Source organism: Notolepis coatsorum (genome assembly GCF_963971535.1).
Source record: "Notolepis coatsorum genome assembly, chromosome: 3".
In the NCBI taxonomy this organism is placed as follows: Eukaryota; Metazoa; Chordata; class Actinopteri; order Aulopiformes; family Paralepididae; genus Notolepis; species Notolepis coatsorum.
Genome location: NC_140167.1, coordinates 160,372,290 through 160,393,000, shown reverse-complemented (window position 1 = coordinate 160,393,000; position 20,711 = coordinate 160,372,290). Strand labels below are relative to the sequence as shown.

Sequence of the window (20,711 nt, the reverse complement as noted above, 5' to 3'; positions counted from 1 at the left end):
TAGAGTCTGCATTTCACTCAACCGATCCATTCAACAGGAAGCAATTTGCGACTCATCTCAAAACGAGATTAGATTAAAATGTATTGTTATTATACAGCACAAGTACAATACACCATCCAACCAGAGTGGATAAAGAAATGCTCCAGAAATAAATATGCGTGGAGAAAGGCTTAGCGAGCCTCAGCGTGCGAGCGCACACAAAAAAACACACGTACACACACGCACTGTATACGTTCTAAATGAATCGTTCCAGCAAAGTAAGCTTCTATTATTCAAATTACTTGTTTTAATGGGTAGTAGTAAGTCCTACTGTAGAACATGACATCTCATTTATTAATGCCAATTTCCGCACCTAACATGGCAGCGGAGATACACATACGTCTGTCTCAAGACTAGTCCTGCATGTATCAACAAATGCGCATGTTTGTGTGAATTTATGTGTGCCATTATTACTACCAAATGTAATAATTGTGGAATATTACTATAATGAGCTGTATGTGTATGAACCAAGCATCTCACTGCAATGTCAGGGCTGTACGCTAAGCTTTTTCAATAGGGGCACAGAATATTCTTTAGGGGCACTTTTTTTAAATAACAATTTTACCATTATAGTGCAAAAAAATATGTTCCTCCTGCCTCATTACTGTGGTCCTTTTATTTAACATTTAAGTGCTTTTGTTTTCAGGTTTGTATCTTTTATAATGAACCAACTGAGAAAGTGTGTAAATCACTAATAGAACAAAAACAACAAACTGTGTGTGTGTGTGCACTTGTAGTGCTCATTGAATGAGATCACCACAACACACACCATTGCATTAATCAGGAGTACAAGAAACTCTGCATACCTTTGTTTCACAATGAAAAGTGCTTTAGAAATAAAATTAATTATTATTATTGTAAATAACCCCATGAAAGGTTTATAATTTTTATGGGTAATTACCTGCTTCATATTTGTGATGTTACTGGTTTCAGTGTGTGCCTAAAGTGATCAATGTGTTGGGCCGTTTATAGAGATCTATGCCAATTTATGTATATCCGGGACTTTTTTTATAAGAATTGAGAGGCCTACTACGGTATTTGTATATGTGACCTTTATTTTGAAAACAGTGTTGCGACGCAACCTTGTTTAAGTTTGCGCTTTTGACAGTGAAATGTTCAGTTCAACTTAGCTCGAAGGAAAGACTCTAATCAAAAAGGTTTAATTGACCCGTCTGAGGCTCTTACGGTGGGACTTTGATTGTTTATAGAAGAGGAATGTAATACTATGCAAAACGACAAATAAACAGTGATTTTACCAGCAGTAAGTCGCAAGCCACTTTCATACGGGGAACCGTGACAATTATTAGTATTATCTTATTTGCATATTGTCTCGTTATTAGATATATATAGATAGGTTGATACTTTATTTAAGTACAGTATTTAAGTATTGAAAAACGTCCTAATAGTGGGCTACTCACCTAATGCATGGCTGACATTTGTTAAAAGTAGGGCTGTCTTAAATACTTCGAAGCTTCGTTCGATGGGCATGGAAAATAAAATTAGATTATAAAAAAAATAAAATATGATTTGTTTTATTTTTTTGGTAAATCAACTCTGCCTCTTTGTTAACTACAACAAGCAATGCTGTTTGTTATTTAAGATGAGGTCAGACTCTGCACTGACAGATTTGTGTTCATTGTGCTGCTTTTATAAAGCCTCAAATGACGGCTTACAATATTTCATGAAAGCAAAGTGTTTTGTTTGTCTAAGATTTAAAAAGGTTTCAACTTTACAGCACTGACAAAGTTGAACAAAGTGCTGTACAAGTCCCACAACATAAACATTTCTTTTTAATCTCGAAGCTTCGAATTAAAATCGAATCTCGGCCCCGAAGCTTTGAATTCCAAAAAAATAAATCGAAGGTGGCCCTAGTTAGAAGTGTCCGTGTCCCTGTCAATCATCACTGCCAGATCAGACTTAATTTAATCGGCTATGGTCTCTTATCATCTCTCAACATCGGACGTGGTTGTCATAAGATGGACTGATAACCACTCCGTTCTTCTTGCAGAGCAAAATTAGCGGCTTAAACTTATTGAAAGGAAGTTCTTCTTTGGCGATGCAATAGGCCACATTAATTTTCATCTTCACGGAATTTCGTTTCGATTGTTCGCTAGGAATTATGGGATTTGGTGTTGGATGTATGGACTCTACACAGACATGGTCTTTAATCGCATGATAAGTAGAATAGCGTGGCCCAGATTCACTTCACACGTAAATTATTTCTTTCACACAGGCTATCGCAGTAAATTCATTCATCGCAGACAGATTTTTTCATAGTACCGCAACATTATGTTGCACTGTATAGCCCTGGTTGTAGGCTAATGTTTTACTATTTTTGTATCCAATTTGTATTGATTCATTTAGGAGTGAAAGGGTTGAAATCACTACTCGCAAGGTTGCCCCCAAATATTATTTTCCACTCGCACAGGCTATATTTAGGCTCAATATGCGATGTCCTCGTCGCACTGTACAGCCCTGATGTACCTGTACTTTATATGTGACAAATAAATGTGTTCTAAATGAGGGTGAGAAGGCCAATGAACTTAATAACTTTTATGCCAGGTTTGAGACTGCCGACTTCTCACAGGAGCAAGTAACGGCTCTCCAGGCACTACCTGCATCAGAACCCATTACAATTGAGCCACGTGTGGCTCAGAAACTGTTCTCCAACATCTGCCCCGGGAAGGCCTCTGGACCGGATCTCTGGCCTCGTGCTGAAGTCATGCAGTGAGGAGCTGGCAGAGGCCTGGTGCCCAATCTACCAGAAGTCTCTGGACTCTCACACTGTTCCGTCCACCTGGAAAGACTATTATTATTCCTGTTCCTAAGAAAGCAAGCTGCAAGGAAAGTACCGGTAATGACTTTCGACCAGTTGCTTTGACCTCAGTGGTCATGAAGTGTTTAGAGAAAATAATGATCAATCTAGTGAAAATCAGCTGTTTTTTTGGATCCGATTCAGTTTGCTTATATAGTGTAATACAGGTACTGATGATGCAGCCTCAGCCATGGTTCATTTAATATCTAAGCACTTAGAGGACCCTACCTCTTATGTCCGACTTTTATTTGTAGATTTTAGTTCAGCATTTAATACGGTACAGCCGCACCTTTTAATTGAGAAGTTGAATCGGCTTAATGTCCACCCTCATTCCTTTTTAACTAACCGTACACAGCGGGTCAGTGTTAACGGCACTCTTTCATAATCTAGAACCCTGAGCACTGGAGCTCCCCAGGGCAGGGCTGTACGTTAACTTTTTTTGCACATAGCACTGGTGCTACAGAGGTTGATAGTTTTGTAGCACAGGCCAAAATCTTGTAGCACAAGTATAAAACGTGTTATATTTGTAACAGTCACAAATGTGCCTATTGTATTTGTGTTATTTAGTTGCAGTGCCATGTTTGGCTGTCATTTAGTATATCGCCATGTGTTATTATTACTATGATACTCTCATATGCTATTTTAAATTAATATCATAAACAACATAAGGAATATTAGCATAATTTTGAGTGGACTGAAGGAATGAGTCAGCGTTAATAGTTTTAAATGCAAATAATTTATTGAAACATAGAAGTGGGGTCGGTTGGGACACACACACACACACAATGGGGGACCCTGATGTAAACAAGACAAACGTCTTTCTCTGGTCTGCATCCCCTTAACAATTGTGTGTATTGAGCCGTACTGTACCCATTCTGCAATCTGTTAAATAAAGTTTTCATTCATTCATTCACACACACTGTTTCAACTCACCACCCCCGCATCATATTGTAGTCTAGTCTGTCTTCAAACTTCCACTCCTCTCGAAACTTGTATTTGAATATCATCATTATCTGTCCATCCTCAGTTTACTATAATATACTCCTGTCCTGAGTCCTGACTAGTGACTTCATCGTCTTTCCAAACGCACGCACGCACACACACACACACACACAGGGAAGGGGAGAGAGTGCCCCCCATTTCCCTTTCCACACTGTGTCTGCTGGCTCTGCGCCCTCTGATCAGGATTAGCTTGTTAGCTTGCTAACGTTGTAGTGATTGTAATGGTACATAAACGTTAATTTCGGGCGATGTGCGCATAAAGGAATGGCGACGGTGCAAAGCATGTAGATGCATTTGACCCGTTGCGAGAAAGAAAAAACACCACAGACTTATTTCGGGACGTGTAGGCGCACTGCTGTGTTAACGTGCACCAACCGACCAACGCGCTGCTCTTCTAGCAGAAGCACGGATAGGGCGGATACGACTCGTCGAGTTGTCACAAGAGTTTTTTCAAAATAAGAGTATCATATGCACCTGAACGTTGCTAGCTTTCGGAGCCTAGCTGGAGCTGCGCGTGGGCAGAAATGAGACCCGCTACAGGATTTTCAAAATAAGAGTATCTATATGAACCGAATCCCTATCGCACCAGTGCTACTGAAGTAAATCCATCCATCGCACAGACAGCTGTTGCTGTAGCACGTGCGAGATATATGTCGCACTGTACACCCCTGCCCCAGGGTATATAGTAAGTTCCCCTGTGCTTTTTACCTTATATACAAACGAGTGCAGAAGCATCTATCCTAACAACCGGATCATTACATTTTCTGATGACATTGCCATTTTAGCTCTAATTAAGAATGACAGTGACCTAGCTGACTATTATTCGGAAATCCAGCGGTTTGTAAATTGGTGCGACAATAACTGTCTGGTTTTAAATGTTAAGAAGACTGAGAAGATGGTGTTCGACCCCAGAGGTGTTGGGGACCACAGGTCTGTGGTCATCCACAAACAGTCCTAACAGTCGCATATCATGGGATTTTTGTTCATAACTCATTAACCATTTGGTTGCCGGAAACGTAGATCTACGTTTTTCTTACGGTATTTCTTTTATTCGCAATTGCCATTCATAATTCAGCGGGGCACCTTGTGCATGCTGTACTGAATGTGTCTGAGCTGGCAGACGGTCTTATACCGCCCTCTAACGCCTTCGGCCATTATTGCACCCCGTTAGAAACTGGTTAGTTTCTTTTCTCTACCGAGCTGCGGCGTGGGGGCGGGTCCTAAACACTCCGGCAAAACACACGCTTGTAGGGATGGTTTGGACTACTGACCCCGCCCGCCCGTTGAAGTGCAATGCCCAACAACGTCGGAGACAGGATCGCTGTGGATAACTGGAATGGTGATCAGATATTTGGATTCTTTTTTACATTACATCAGAGACCAGGTAAGGAAACTATATATGAAAGCTTGTGTTGATCTGATATTAATTTCTTTTTTTTTTATCTACTTTTTCTCCCATTTTCTATTTTTCTCCCATCCCAATTTCGTATCGTCCAATTCTACCCTCCCCTGTCTCGAACGCTGTTTGGCCATGCCTCCCACAAGCCAGCTGTAATGTGGACGAAGCCATACATTGCACGAGTCCCCTCCGGTACTTGAGGTAGCAGCCGTCGCATCTTTTCACCTGCACAGCGCGATCTTTCAGCGTCGGGGGTCTGCGCTTTGGAGGGATGACGCCCCCGTCGCTTCCTGATTCTACTGCGCAGGCGCACCAACCGACCTGTATGAGTCGCTGTCCACAACGTCCGATCCCCACCCATCAGCTTCCCACCCCCTAATACTGCCAAATGTATTAGTATGAACGACCAGCAAAGCCGAATGCAATGCCAGCGTCTCCTGCATTGGTGGTGAGCGCCTTGCCCACTGCACCACCTAGCCGCCTCTGATATTTATTTCTACGGCGATTGAAGCTATCTGTGTTTTATGTAGGGATGGGAATTGATAAGATTTTATCGATACGATTCAATTGTCGATTCTGCGTATCAATTCGATTCTTTGTCGATTCCCTTATCGATTCCTGATACATTTATAATTTACATAAATAAATTGGAAATGCAACAGAACTAAGCTGGTTAGAATAACAACATGCAACTTGACATTTCTGATTGTCATTTATTGTTGAGCCCCCATGTCAGAAAAATACAAAAACTGTAAAAAAAAGAAAATGTATTTGAGATTCTCTTAAACTAAATTTATTTTTTGAATTTTTGTATTCTTAAACTAATTTAATCTATTGAATAACGACCCGTTGAATGCAACTACAGTTCAATATCTTTTTATTTTTTTTTAACCTTCTCTTTCTCCAATTCTTTTCTCTGATTTTCTCCCCGTCCCAATTTAGTCGTTGTGCCAATTCCCCCCCTCCCCTACCTGGTTGTTGTACGCATGTTCTCCCACGAGTCGGTACAAGGGTGTCCTGATGTCGAACGCACGCTTCCTCCGAGACATGCGCCGTCAAGCCAGTGACGCTCTTTCCACTTGGCAGCGAGGACTCTCATTGGTGAAGTGTAACGCGTGGGAGGGCACGCTATCTCCACCAAGTCCTGCCCCGCTTAGCAAGCGCAGAGACCTGACCTGTAGGCGTCGCTGTCCACAACGGCAGATTCCCACCCGCCAGCTTTCCCACCCCCTAATACTGCCAATTGTATTAGTATGAACGGCCAGCCAAGCTGGTAGTAACGCCGAGAGCTGGGCTCGAACCCAGCATCTCCTGCATTGGTGACGAGCGCAATCTCCGCTACGCCACCTGACCGCCCGAATACAGTTCAATATATATATATATATATTTTTTTACGATACATTTTTTTGGCGTTTTATCGCTTTATTGCTACTGGGCAGTCCAGTAGAGAGAGACAGAGGAGGAATGGGAGACAGAGTGGGGGGAAGACATTCGGCAAATAACGACGGGTTCGGGAGTCGAACCCGGGTCGGCCGTGTCGCGGCTGAGCGCGCTATGTGGTTCGCCACTGGGGCGCCCCTACAGTTCAATATCTTAAACTAATTTAATCTATTGAACTGTAGTTGCATTGAACAGGTCGTAATTCCTGACTCCTCTGTCATCTGTTCTTTCTGAAGACCAGCGCGCGCACACACACGGCTCCCTCCCCGGAGTCCCCGCTCGCCCCCACCCTACCTGAGCCCAGTCAGCTGTTATCTCTCTCTGTTGCGTGATTGGTGCGTCTGTATCCGCTTGGTTAGCTAGCGTTAGCTCCGCGGCTAATCTTAGGTTACCCTGAATTAAATCAATGACTAGGTTCTAAAACATTGGAGTAGTTTTCACTGCAGATAGAAGCAGCCAAACAGCGGGAGCATTTCGGGAGCATATGACCAAAACTAGTGGTGCACCGATGTATCGGTCGGGTATCGGTATCGGCCGATAAGTGCCTTGTTGACTGCAATCGGCCTATCGGCCGATAAGCTCGAATGTGCCGATGGCAGTAGCCGATAAATATCCATCAATTTGTGTCGCGTCAAAAGGCAAAAAAAAGTTCAGTCGCGTCCTGCACAACGCCGCCCCCAGTCCCCCACACACACAAGCTACTGCATCAAAGTTACTACTAAATATTCAACATTCTCTTTTTGAGACTCCGCTTCAGACTCTTATCATTTGGCACTAAAAGCTAAACATTGTCACCGATATGGCTGTCCGCAACATGTCATTAATTGTGTACGCGAGGTGGTCGCTCAGTGACGACGCTAACGTGAGCTAGGTTAGCTAGCATGAGCTACCGGGAGATGGAAAGACTAACGTTACTGGTGAAAATGTGATTTACGTTGGAATACTCCTTTGCCAACTTGCTGTACTTTGCTTGCAGGTCTGCAGCCATTATTGCTGGATTATGAATAGCCCCAACTTTAGCCAAGGTAACGTTATGGCTAAACCTTTAACGTTAGTTAACGCTAGCTTTCGGTTAGCTGTTCAATGCTAATAACACAACCAAGCGAACCCATCAGAGCCGTCAACACCCCTCTCTCGGGAAGATGGCATTTAAGAAAGTATCTGCTGTTAAAATGACAAACATTCGTTTTGTGGCATTAAAGGGGCTATGCATTATAAATGTCATTTTTCAGTCTCTAGCATTGTATTATAGTAATAGGAGTTCGTATCAATGTGTTTTAGGGTCTAAATACCATATTGGCGGATTGCTCCGATTCAGCCCAGCCCCTTTCGTCCTCTAGTAAATCGGGTCATTTTGATTTGAAGGCCTGAGTCACGTCATTCGGGCTGTGGGTAGCGCACAGTGATGCGATTGGCTCTGTGGTTGGAGCTAATGCCCGCCCCCATTCTACCAAGAATAGAGAGGTACACTACCTAGAAACAGGAGTGCAGTCACTTGCATATCTTCCACGATGAGCAAACCCCGCAGAACATGTTCTGTTCCTGGCTGTAAAGCTACTAATACGTCTTTGCACGCTTTTCCCGTGGATGCCGAACTTCGCCAGCAATGGACCAAGTTCGTTTTTGGGGACCCTCCTAGTTCTGTCCCAACGTCTCATACTCTGGTTTGTACTGCACATTTTTCCACCGAAGACGTTGTCAATCAAGGTCTTTTTGATGCTGGGGTGGCATCCTGGATGGTGCTAAACAAAAGGAGTTGTACCTACTATTCGGGACCCGACACAAGTAGTAAGTAGATATGTCGTAATTAGCCAACTAACTAACTAACTGTTGCTACGTTCACTGTGTGTGTGTGGGGGGGAACCTTGGGGGGTGGGGTGAGGTATGTTATCATCAATACAATCTAACGTTACTGTGTGTGTTCGACGGTGGGGTATATAATAAATTTTTTGATGCTGGGGTGGCATCCTGGATGGTGCTAAACAAAGGAGTTGTACCTACTATTCGGGACCCGACACAAGTAGTAAGTAGATATGTCGTAATTAGCCAGCTAACTAATTAACTGTTGCTACGTTCACTGTGTGTGTGGGGGGGGGGACCTTGGGGGGTGGGGTGAGGTATGTTATCATCAATACAATCTAACGTTACTGTGTGTGTTCGATGGTGGGGTATATAATACATTTTTTGATGCTGGGGTGGCATCCTGGATGGTGCTAAACAAAGGAGTTGTACCTACTATTTGGGACGCGACAGAAGTACACTGTATATAACTGCTGCTCTTTATAAAGTAACGTTATAGCAAACTATTGAAGCAAGCTAGTCATAATTAAAAACTGCTCAATAAAAAAACACAACTAGTCAGAGGTAAACAAGGTAACGTTACTTATAGCAAGCTATCGAAGCAAGCTGGCTGTGTGTTCGACGGTGGGTGAGTTTATTTATATTTGTGGCTTGGATTATATAATGTAATTGTTTTACTATTTATCGATCAAGTAAGTAACGTTATTTCGGCAAGCCATTATACTAACGGTGTAATCAACTTACCAATCGGAAACTATTTGCAAGCCTCGCTGTTGCAAATCGACTTCTTCTTCTGAATCATACTGTGGGTCGCTCTCTGGATCCCAAACATAATGTACAGCCATGTTGTATTAGTTAGTAAAATCGGTATATGTTTTGCGTGTCGAAATAAAAACCCTTCACCTGAGACCTGAGAGGGAAGGACGGGGAGATGGGCGGAGCTATTTGGTGGGTGGCTGTCACTCAAAGCATTCTGCTAGTATGGGTGGAGCCAAGCCAATAACAGCCTGAAATCCAGAGGCAGAAAAATGCTGGTTTTGAGTACTTGATTAGAAATATAAAACAATGATTATTTTTGGAATAAACCTTACAGTTACATAGACTCAGAGGAATTGTGTAAAGTTGCCCAAATAGTGCTAGGAATAGCAATGCATAGCCCCTTTAATGTTATATAGTTAGTGTTACACGTTCAATAACATCAGCATAGTATTTACCCGAACATAGCAAGTAGCTAGCATTACTCGTTCATACTAGCTCAGTTCCTTCCGTTGCTCATAGAGCCCCGAGAGTTGTACCCAATCCATTCTGCAATCTGTTAATAAAGTTTTCAATCAGACAAATGTATAGAAAGGCTTTGTTTTATTATAACATTCGTTGCAGTAAAATCATTATGCCTCGTTTGGTCATCCTGTGGAGCGCTGGTCGGCGGGGCCGGGGAGCTAACGTATTAGCTACGGTAAGCTTGTTGTGGTTCTCGCAAGCAGATCAATGGCGGCATGCCCGGAAATAGAAAATGAATAAACGCTTGCCGATTGGTGGTAAGAACAGCAGGAGGTGGGTGCTAGCGGTGTGACGTAATTGGCCGAATCGACTGTCAATCAAAATTGTTCTATTGCATTGGTTGAGAGCTCTGGTTGAGACAATAGTATCCAGCTGCAGGCCGCCAGACCATACTGGGAGAGGGATAGTGCTACATGGCATGGTGGAATTAATACCATAAACATATTTCTTGATGTTTCCTTTTTTTAAGTAAGTAAAGAGGCCTACAAATACAAACATACACATACAAATATACAGTAGTTTCATTAAAAAAATTATAATAATTACAAAAATATATATATAAATTAAAAAATAATAATAAAGAAAAAAAATTACAAATATATATATTTTTTGCCACAAATATCGGTATCGGCCAATTGTGTTAGTTGAACAATCGGTATCGGTGGCAAATTTTCATATCGGTGCATCCCTAACCAAAACCCAGGCAATTTCGAGCTCTAACGCTTACGCAACTTGTAACTGAGGGGTTACAAAACCCTGACTGTATTAAAGATTGTGATAGATTAAACCACTGCTAGGTATGTACTTTAATTACTGGCCAGACAGTACATCGAATATAGATGGTGGACACTCATAATAACACGGCATTGACAAAGAAATAGTATTTGAGGGTATTTTATTATTATGCAACATTAGGTTACAGAATGAGAATTAGGGTCGCGCTTGTATGGCGAAGAATATGCATAAAGTCAGTCAGTAGCATGAGTCACTGGGAATAGCAGGATTCCTACGATGGGTACTAAGCTGACGCCACCTGGCGTATAATAGCAATTATAGAAGGCAACGCTGGTACCGCCTGGAGACACTGGGTTCCTCTCAGAGTTGTAAGGTCTAGAGGATAGAGGAATGTTCGGATACTCAGTCTGATTCAATGAAGAATAAAGGGACTTCACGTACAGAAGCCAGTCCTTGTAAATCCAACGATCAGCAGCAAAAGCAATAACTGTAATCCAATGCTCGATAGCAAACGATGATAGCTAGCCAGCCTCTGTCCATGAGGCCAGCCCGAGTGTAAATCCTCACGAGGTTAAATCCCAAACGATAGTGGAAATCAACGATGCTCTTCTCCGGGTAACACGTTCCAAATCAATATAATCCAACCAGTAATGGTTCTGCAATCGCCGCCGCTGGTTCTCCTGTGCACATGTCCAACGGGTTCTCCGACTAGGCCTCCTCGGGTACTGGCACCAACGTATTTAGGCCACGCACCCTGGCTAAGGTCCACTAGCTAACACGAACGAACCGTTAGGTAATGCTACACACGAACGAACTGTGGTTGCACGATATACAATAAATGAACGACTATTTACTTCACATTAAACTAGGTCGAACTTGACGTTACTGCATTAAACTCTGACACTTTACTATTCTATTCGCACGTGTTCTCAACGCACGGTTGCTCACTTCACTACCCGTTGACTCGGGATGAACTTGATGAACGAAGTGCTGCTGTGCGCACCTTGCGCCGTATATATACTTAAGTGATTATCTAGTCCCAAACCTCAGTTCTTGTCTGGAATCAATACGCTGTCTCCGGGCATGTTACGACATGCCTGAGCTTGTCTTTGAACCTGACGTTGGGGGCTTGCGGGCTGGCGCCTGGGGCGCTATCCAATAAGGAGAGCGAATATTACTATGGTTCGAACGCAGGTTTAAAGGGATATACCGTGTATATATAAATAATATACAATGTATATAAAACAATAAATGTAGATTCTCAGCTTTAATCTGGCCCTTCACAACACAACTGTAGGAAAAACCTGGCAGCGATAAGAGGAATCGATAGTCACGGAGGCATGCGATTCCAGTGCGGCGGTCTAAACCACATTGCATGCTTGCACGAGGAAGGATAATAATTATGATCTAACGTTGATTTCAGGAAGATCCGATAAACAGGTGAAAAATGACAACGTGTTTATCGAATTACACAAAAACAGTTTTCGCGTCTTTTCCCTGGAATGACTCAGAAGCAACCAAACTATATTCATATTCAAAACGGTATAAAACGGAAATGTACGGATGAAAAAATAATCTGTTTTTTGCACATTGACCAGCAAGTCACTGAGACTCTACGGCATTATTAGACCCATAGCTATACTATAAAATATAGGTTAAGCTCTACAACAGGGGTAGGCAACCCTAGGCACGCGTGGGGCATTTGCATAGGCACAGGGGGCAGCAGTAAAAAAGAAAATATATATATATAATTTTTTTTTATTTATTTTTTTGCTCCGAAATATTATAGTGAAATATTTTGCACTGTTGTCGCATTTATCTTGTAGAAATCCTCACACAGGTTCTTTTTACTACCACATATTTAATTGAGACCCTTTATTTGTTTATTATTTCAATTTAGCTGGAAATACATTGCTACATCATTCAGTAACATTTTCAGAGCCTTATAACAAAAACAATATTACGGTCACCATTGTGACCAGTGGGATTAATCAACAATTTTTATTATTTATTTTTCTATTTCATTGAACATTGCACATGTTAAAAGCCATTTATTTTTACTCAAAATGTGAGTATTACCAAGTCAACTTGTGTTCTTAAAACAATGACAATAAACATAGGTTAGGTTAGGTTAGGTTTCAACTTAGGTTGAAATAATGTGGTTGTGTACTTATTTTTCTGTTAACTTATTATGGATTGAAAACTGAAAACCTTAATGCACAGTAACTGAACTCAATATTTTTAAGTTCTGGTAACTTATTATTATTATTTTTTTTACAGATCAATCAAAACTTATTTACACGATATACCTCACATTCACCCTCCATTCACATCCTGGTGTTCTCCTGGTGTTCTCCATTAGGCCTGTAGGTGGAGCTATGACAGCACACGTACAGTACACACACCGATGGTGTGTGATGTGTCCAAAAATGAATGGGCAAATGTGAGTGAAATGGTCGCACTGTATGCAGCTGTTTGTCTGCATTGCATTCCCCCCCCCAACTCAGATTTAGGGTTGATACAACCATCATAATAATAGTTAATAATAACAATAACAATAATGATGTAATAATGTAAAAATTATCATTAAAAATACCTGATTATGAGAAAAAAAAATTACGATTCATGGAATATTGTTGAGGCACACTAGTTACAACTATATTTCAAACAGGCACTCCATGTCAAAAAGGTTGCTGACCCCTGCTCTACAACTACGTTTACATGGGGTTAATGGACGGCAAGGAAGGGATCACTTCCCGGAAGGGGCGTGGCACTCAATGTGTTAACCTGGAACACCCATGTAGACAGCCTTTCTACACCGCCTTAGAGTTCATGGTGTAGATAAAAGATTTATGTTACTTTTTTACCGGTCTGTATTACAGAGTCTCATCATGGATGGAAGATCATAGGGGTGAAAGGTCACTCATCCCTGCAGTCTATTTTTGAACAGGCTACTCTAAGGCAAGCCAATAGAATTGTCTCCCCATGTTTTACATGCAGAGTAATATGAGCTACTGCCCTCTGGGAGGAGGTTTAGAGTTCCACACTCTAGACCAGGGGTGTCAAACTCATTTTCACAGAGGGCCACATCAGCATTATGGTTGCCCTCAAAGGGCCAAAGACCGTATAAATGTTAATGTAATGTAAAATAAATGTAGCTACACATTTACATATTGTTAAACATGGTGTTTCTGTATTTATTACTTATTCAAGTTATACATATTGCATATTCATTTGCATAAATGTAAAAATATATGTTAGCTTATGTTATTTTAACAAATAATTTTAGTTTATCAGAACCCCATATTACTCCACCAATCAATGATCAAACCATTCAAGTAAATAACAAAGAAGAATATCATCAAATACAAGCTATGACATTAAGTTTGTTCAAAACCTTTTTGTCACAGTCAAGAGGGGCAGAACTAACAACTGTGAGCTGCAAAGAACACGTGGGACAGATGTAGCAGATGTTACAAAAACAAATGGCTGCACACAACCTTGCAGAGGCCATACATACAACTAATGGAAGATAGTTTAATTAACTTTAATTAACAGATTGCAGAATGGGTACAGTACAGTACAGCTCAATACACACAATTGTTAAGGGGATGCAGACCAGAGAAAGACTTTCGACTTGTTTACATCAGGGTCCCCCATTTTCAATTCGTAATGAAATTGCTATTATGTGTCTGCATGAACACACAACTGTAACTGTACTCAAAAATAACAAAATAAGGGTTGTCTCAGTTCACAACTATATTGGTCAAGTTTTGGGTGGGACTTGTTTGCGTCCCTACAGCTTCTTATTCAATTGAGCGAGATGCTCGGTTATGTCACACAGCCAGTTTGCATCTGACAGTTCAGACAATATTTCTTCAACCCTTTGTTACCTATTCCGCCTGGATCGTTTTTGTATTTTGGGCTGTAAAATTGTCAAAGAATGTCTGAGGAGTAAGTGCTTTTGGCTTTTTTCCTTTGTTACCTCAGATGTTCAACATACATGTATGTGTAAGAATGTGTAATAACTAAGGCTGTCAAAGTTAAAGCTTTATTAACGCATTAACCCACAATTATTTTAACACTGGTATTTTTTAACCCAATATTAATGTAAATAAAAAAAAAAAAAAAAAAAACGTTTTTTTTTTTTTTACCTGAGCTCTTGGGGGGCCACATCAAATGACGTGGCGGGCCGGATTTGGCCCGCGGGCCGTGAGTTTGACACCTATGCTCTAGACTAAACAGGTTTAAACATTCCTTTATTCCGTTGTCAGTTCAACTTTCAAATAGCGGCAGATAAATGGCAATTATCGAATAATCGATATCGATATATATTGGACGTAATATGATCGATATTCGATATTTGGTCGTAATATGATCAATATTCGATAATCGTTATTTGGTCATACTTATATATATGTGGTGTTGCCAGACATCCTGCCGTGCAGGTACTTTTTGTATCTTTTATGTTGTTTATCTTCTTTGTTTGGAGTCAGTTGCGTCATCATGTATGCGTTTGTGGCTGCAGTGTGGGTGTAAGCCCAAGACTAATTTCCCAGCTGATGGGACAATAAAGTGACTCTTGACTTGATATAATATAACTCTGTACATACATCTGATTAACTAATTTGTATATTTTGTACCCAGTTTAATCACCTGTACATTGTATATTGCACTTTACTGCTACATTTGCACTCTGGTTGGACGCCAAACTTATTTTTGTTGTACTGTACTTGACATATGCTGTATAATGACAATACATTTGAAATCGAATCTAATCATTTAGTGTATATACTCTACTACATCCTGCACAATTGTACAGCCCCGTATTCTAGACAGACCAGCATGTTACGAGGACAGACCAGCACACATACGAGGACAGACCAGCACACATACGAGCACAAATTTATCGATTCTAAGATGCATCACGATGCGGATGTGGACGATTCAGCATCGATGCAGTGAGGGAACATAATGGATTATAAAAAAAATATATATATATATTTAAAATGTTTATGTTCTTTTACAATGTAGCACTTTGGGATTTGCTCCACAACTATAAAGCGCCCTACAAATCAAATATATTATTATTATTATTGTATTATTAAAGCTAGTGCTCTGGTCATGCATCCACTCAACTCATAGAAAATACAGCATCAGGCTATTCTAAAAGTATTGATACTAATAAAAAAAAGAGTATTGAACCGTTTTTAACAGCTGGGTATCGAGATACCTTTCTAGTATCTGTATCATGCAACACTAGTAACAACATTTATTTTGACATTCTGATTTAAGAACTTTCTAAATAAAGGTTAATTTATTAGACTCCTTTTATTAACTGGTTCTGCGCCAAAAACGAGTATACTCGTTATTGCCGTCCAACCGTGGAGCGCCAGACAACGAGTATACTAGTTATTAGATCCGTTTTTATTTTATTCGCTATTTCCATTCATAATTCATCGGGGAAGCCTGTTCTGAGTGTGTCCGAGATCGCAGATGGTCAATACCGCTGCCTAATGCCTTGTGGCCGCTATTGCACTCCATTCGAAACCATGTAGTTTGCCGAGCTGAGCCGTGTGGGCGGGGTTTAAATACTCCGGCAAGGCAAGCTCTTACAACGATGCATCAACTAGGCTGCCCCCCCCCCCCCCCTCCTTCATATGCAATGCCGGACAATGTGGGACGGACTCCCGCGACCAGTACTTGGAATGGCGATCAGATAATTGGATTATTTTTTTTGCATTACATCAGAGACAAGGTAAGGACACTATATCCAACCTTGCGTTGATCTGATATATTTTTCTCCTGCGATCGAAGCCGTCTGTGTGGAATGTGTGTGTGCTGTTGGTCACATCACAGCACCCTAAGGCTGACCCCGAAGCCTGTTTTTGGGATTAGAACTTCGTCAGGGTTTTTCGAACGAACGTTCAAACCTTCGTTTTTAATTTAAAAAAAAAATTAAACATTTTGAATATTTCTTTTCAAAATAATATTTTGATTTTATTTTTATAAATACCGTAATTCCTCTAATAGTGACCGGTATTCAATTACAAACCGGGTCTCTATTAATGGCCGGGTGCGCTCTTGAGCTAAGCAATTATAAGCCGACCTCCTAATACAAGCCGGGTTAGGTATACTCAAACTAAATCCTCAATTTGAATAAAGTGATTAAATGAGTCTCTTTTTTATTAAATCAACTTTCTTTAATGAATATAACTTAGCAGTTTTTTTTAATACTATAATATTAGTGTAACCTAATCTTTATCTGCAATTGTGAAGAAAAACCCCATTGGTGAATAGACACATTAAAAGAAAAAAATAATAATAATAATAATACTATTTCATATAGTTTAAGCACTCGCAAACACGGCATTCTTTCCATTGAACAAAGCGATGGCAGACAACGGCCCAATGACCGTAGCGCCCTCTGGCGTCCAATGTATTAATTGATGAAAAAGTAGCCATGTGCAGTAATATAGATTATAAAATTGAGGATGTAATATATTATTGAGCTGCATCGAGATGCCTCGTAGAATCGAATCTCGGAAGGCCAGTGAAGATTCACAGCTCTAGTGGGAACCCTGCTTTCTGTGACAGTAATATGAGGAGGAGGAGGAGGAGAGGGAGGAGGAGAAGGAGGAGGAGGTGCAGGTACCTTGGGCGATGGCAGCTCCAGCTATCCTGGCCCTGATCAGACCCTGCCTCTCTTTCAGACGGACGATACGGACTTTGGGAAACTGGGACATGTAGTCGTCCAGCTGCTGCTTCAGATGGTCTGAAAACACAGATAATCACCTCGTCAGTACAGCTGCGGTCAACCCTGTCAGGTGTATATATTCAGTCAACCCTGTCAGGTGTTTATATTCAGTCAACCCTGTCAGGTGTTTATATTCAGTTAACCCTGTCAAGTGTATTTTTAATAATTTAATTTTTTGTAATCTTATGTTGTGGGACTTGTACAGCACTTTGGTAAACTTTGTTGTTTTTAAATGTGCTCTATAAATAAAGTGGATTGGATTAATGAATGAATGAACTCACCAAAACATCTCAGTAGCACCTTATCTAAATGTTCTATTTCATATATGGAGATTCATATTTATTTATGTATTGCATGCATTTATTTTTTTTTAAATTTTTTTTATTATTGCAAAACAAAACTTATTAAAAGTCAGTACTCAACACACAATGTATAATGAAACTTTCAGTAAAGGTGGTTAAAATATATGCAAGTACAGAAACAGGATAAAACAAAAATAGTCAATAATAACATTTTAACCGTATACAGTGTATATCCAGTGAAATTACAATTATATAAATGTTAGTATATAATATACCCCTAATACCTATTTTCTAAAACCCTACACACATATGCTCCAGCTCAAACCCCCCCCTCCCGGACCCCCTCTTGGATAGTACCTCCATTATCCCTCACTCCTAACCAGACACTACCATTATAGGCTAGCTTTTATTCTCTCCACCACTTCTAACCACATTGACATTTTGGATTCATTGAGCCCCAGAATTCTTGCTGTAGATATTTCTTGATATATCACATCGAGATATGTAAGAAACCACACTTTCCGGCACATTTTTTCCGGTTGAAACCAACGTGATGCGATCAGTTTTTTAGCTACTGTGATACCCGATAAAACCAATCTTTTTAGTTGTGGATTCACTGCAAACTCAAAAACATCATTCAATAGCAATACCGCGGGGTGTACAGGTATATTCCAGAATACGAGTATTGATAATTGTTGGGACACATCTTTCCAGAATGCCTTAACTGGTGGGCAGTCCCAATACATGTGCATAAATGTTCCTTCGTCCCCATTTGTACATTGGGAGCATTTGGAGTCTTGTATAAGCCCCATTTTGCACAGCCTTATAGGAGTCAAGTATGTCCTGTGAATATAGTTCAGATTGATTTGTTGATGATCCGGGTTCCTTGATGTAAGTCGGACATTTGCCCAGGCTCCTTGCCAATCAAAGTCATTTTCCAGGTCTGGTATATCCCTCCTCCAGACATTGTCTAGTTGAAGGGTTTCATACGAGGACGTTAGTAATTGATAATAAAAACCTGATACAAAACCTCCCAATGTATCTCTTTCATAGAAAAATTTGTGGTATCTGTGGTGTTCAATTGGTATGAGTAATGGAACACCGTGAGATCTCATACAAAGTCGTAACTGTATGTAAAAAAGCCATGTGGACTCGGTGAGGTTAAACTTTATGCATATTTCGACATAACTACAGAGGCCCTTGTTATTAAAAATATCCCCTAATGAGTGTATGCCTTTCTCTTCCCATATAGGGAATCTTATAGGTCGTTTTCCCATTAAGAGAGCATTGTTATTGAATATGGGAGTGTGATTATGCCATACTTGAGGGTTAGGAAATTTCCTTTGTGTTTCCCGCCATGTCCTGATTGCATGGGTAATTATTGGGCCAAATTCTCGCTCAAAAAAAGCATTGTGAGCGAGTATTGCATGCATTTCTACATTTTATTTCCTATTTTGTTTATTCATCCCAGTATCTTTCTTTCTTATGTGTGGAATTCTACAAGGCATGTAGGTGTATATGTGTTTGAGGATGATATCATTCAAACAGGCAATAGTGATGATATAATTTGGGCAGTGCTGAGCTGGGTTACTTTCCTCCAGTGTATTTGTCCCCGGCCCCACCCAATGGCCCCACGCACACACACAAAAATCGAAGTAAAAAAAACCTGTCAAGTGTATATATCCTGTCAACCCTGTCAGGTGTATATATTCAGTCAACCCTTTCAGGTGTATATATCCTCAACCCTGTCAGGTGTATATATTCAGTCAACCCTGTCAGGTGTATATATTCAGTCAACCCTGTCAGGTGTATATATTCAGTCAACCCTTTCAGGTGTATATATCCTCAACCCTGTCAGGTGTATATATTCAGTCAACCCTGTCAGGTGTATATATTCAGTCAACCCTGTCAGGTGTATATATCCTGTTAACCCTGTCAGGTGTATATATTCAGCCAACCCTGTCAGGTATATATATTCAGTCAACCCTTCAGGTGTATATATACTGTTAACCCTGTCAGGTGTATATATCCTGTTAACCCTGTCAGGTGTATATATTCAGTCAACCCTGTCAGGTGTATATATCCTGTCAACTAGGGGTGGGACGATACATAGATCCAGATCGATACTAGGGGTGGGAATCACCAGTTTCATCATGATACGATACAATATCGATTCTTTGGACAACGATACGATATTTGCCGATATCACAAAGTCTCTCACGATACAATACGATACGATTAGATTCAGGTGCCTGCGATCGATATGAGATGATATCATATGCCCATTTAACACAATGAGTTATGAGACTCGCCACAGGATTTTCAAAATAAGAGTATCGATATGAATCGATCTTATTACATCGCATCGATCCGATTCGATCGTTGATAATTACATCGATGTATCGATCTGGATCGATGTATCGTCCCACCCCTAATCGATACGTTGATCTAATTATCAACGATCCAATAGGATCGATGCAACGTAAAAGGATCGGTTCATATCAATACTCTTTATTTTGAAAATCCCGTGGCAAGTCTCATTTCCGCCCAAGCGCAGCTCCGGCAGCCAAACAACACGTCTGTGTGTGTAGACGTTACAGCTCCAGAGTGCGCCTACAGTATAAGTCCCTGCCTTTTCCCCCCACAATGCATCCAATGCATTTAACATGCTTTGCATCCTCCTATATATCCTGTTAATCCTGTCCGATGTATTATATCCCGTTAACCCTGTCAGGTGTATATATCCTGTTAACCCTTTCAGGTGTATACAGTATATTCCCCCAACAATTATTGGAATTCCATCTGTTCTGGAGCCGTGTATCCGGTAGCTGTTGTTACATCATCAGTGTTCAGTTCCCAAGATCCTATCTCACACCTGTGGAGCAAACAGCAGATGTGTGAGTCTTATCTCTCCCTCTACAAACATGGCGGAATGCTGACCCGAATGTCTCCAGGCTCCAGACGTGGTGGCCGTGTGGCGTAATGCTGACCTGAATGTCTCCAGGCTCCCGTCACTGGCGTGGTGATCCATGGTCAGAATCACTAGTCCAATGCTTCATTTTTGGTAGAAGAATGAGGCTAGTTTATTTCACGATAATTACTACTGAAGCTTCGGAGGCCAAGAAAATGGTAATCGGGATC

The 20,711-nt window shown here is 40.8% G+C and overlaps 2 protein-coding genes across 2 annotated transcripts in view; one reads left to right on the top strand and one right to left on the bottom strand.

The window, feature by feature from the left end:
• The window catches only part of LOC311226033 (E3 ubiquitin-protein ligase arih1-like), a gene marked incomplete at both ends in the record, with an annotated part of 246,642 nt that overhangs the window by 35,549 nt on the left and 190,382 nt on the right, over nucleotides 1-20,711 (top strand). The window lies entirely within an intron of this gene.
• The window catches only part of galnt5 (polypeptide N-acetylgalactosaminyltransferase 5), a 73,163-nt gene that overhangs the window by 31,477 nt on the left and 20,975 nt on the right, over nucleotides 1-20,711 (bottom strand). The window contains exon 3 of the mRNA XM_084310685.1: nucleotides 17,167-17,286. Coding sequence (XP_084166811.1) covers nucleotides 17,167-17,286 — 120 coding nt within the window. The remainder of the gene's footprint in view (nucleotides 1-17,166; nucleotides 17,287-20,711) is intronic.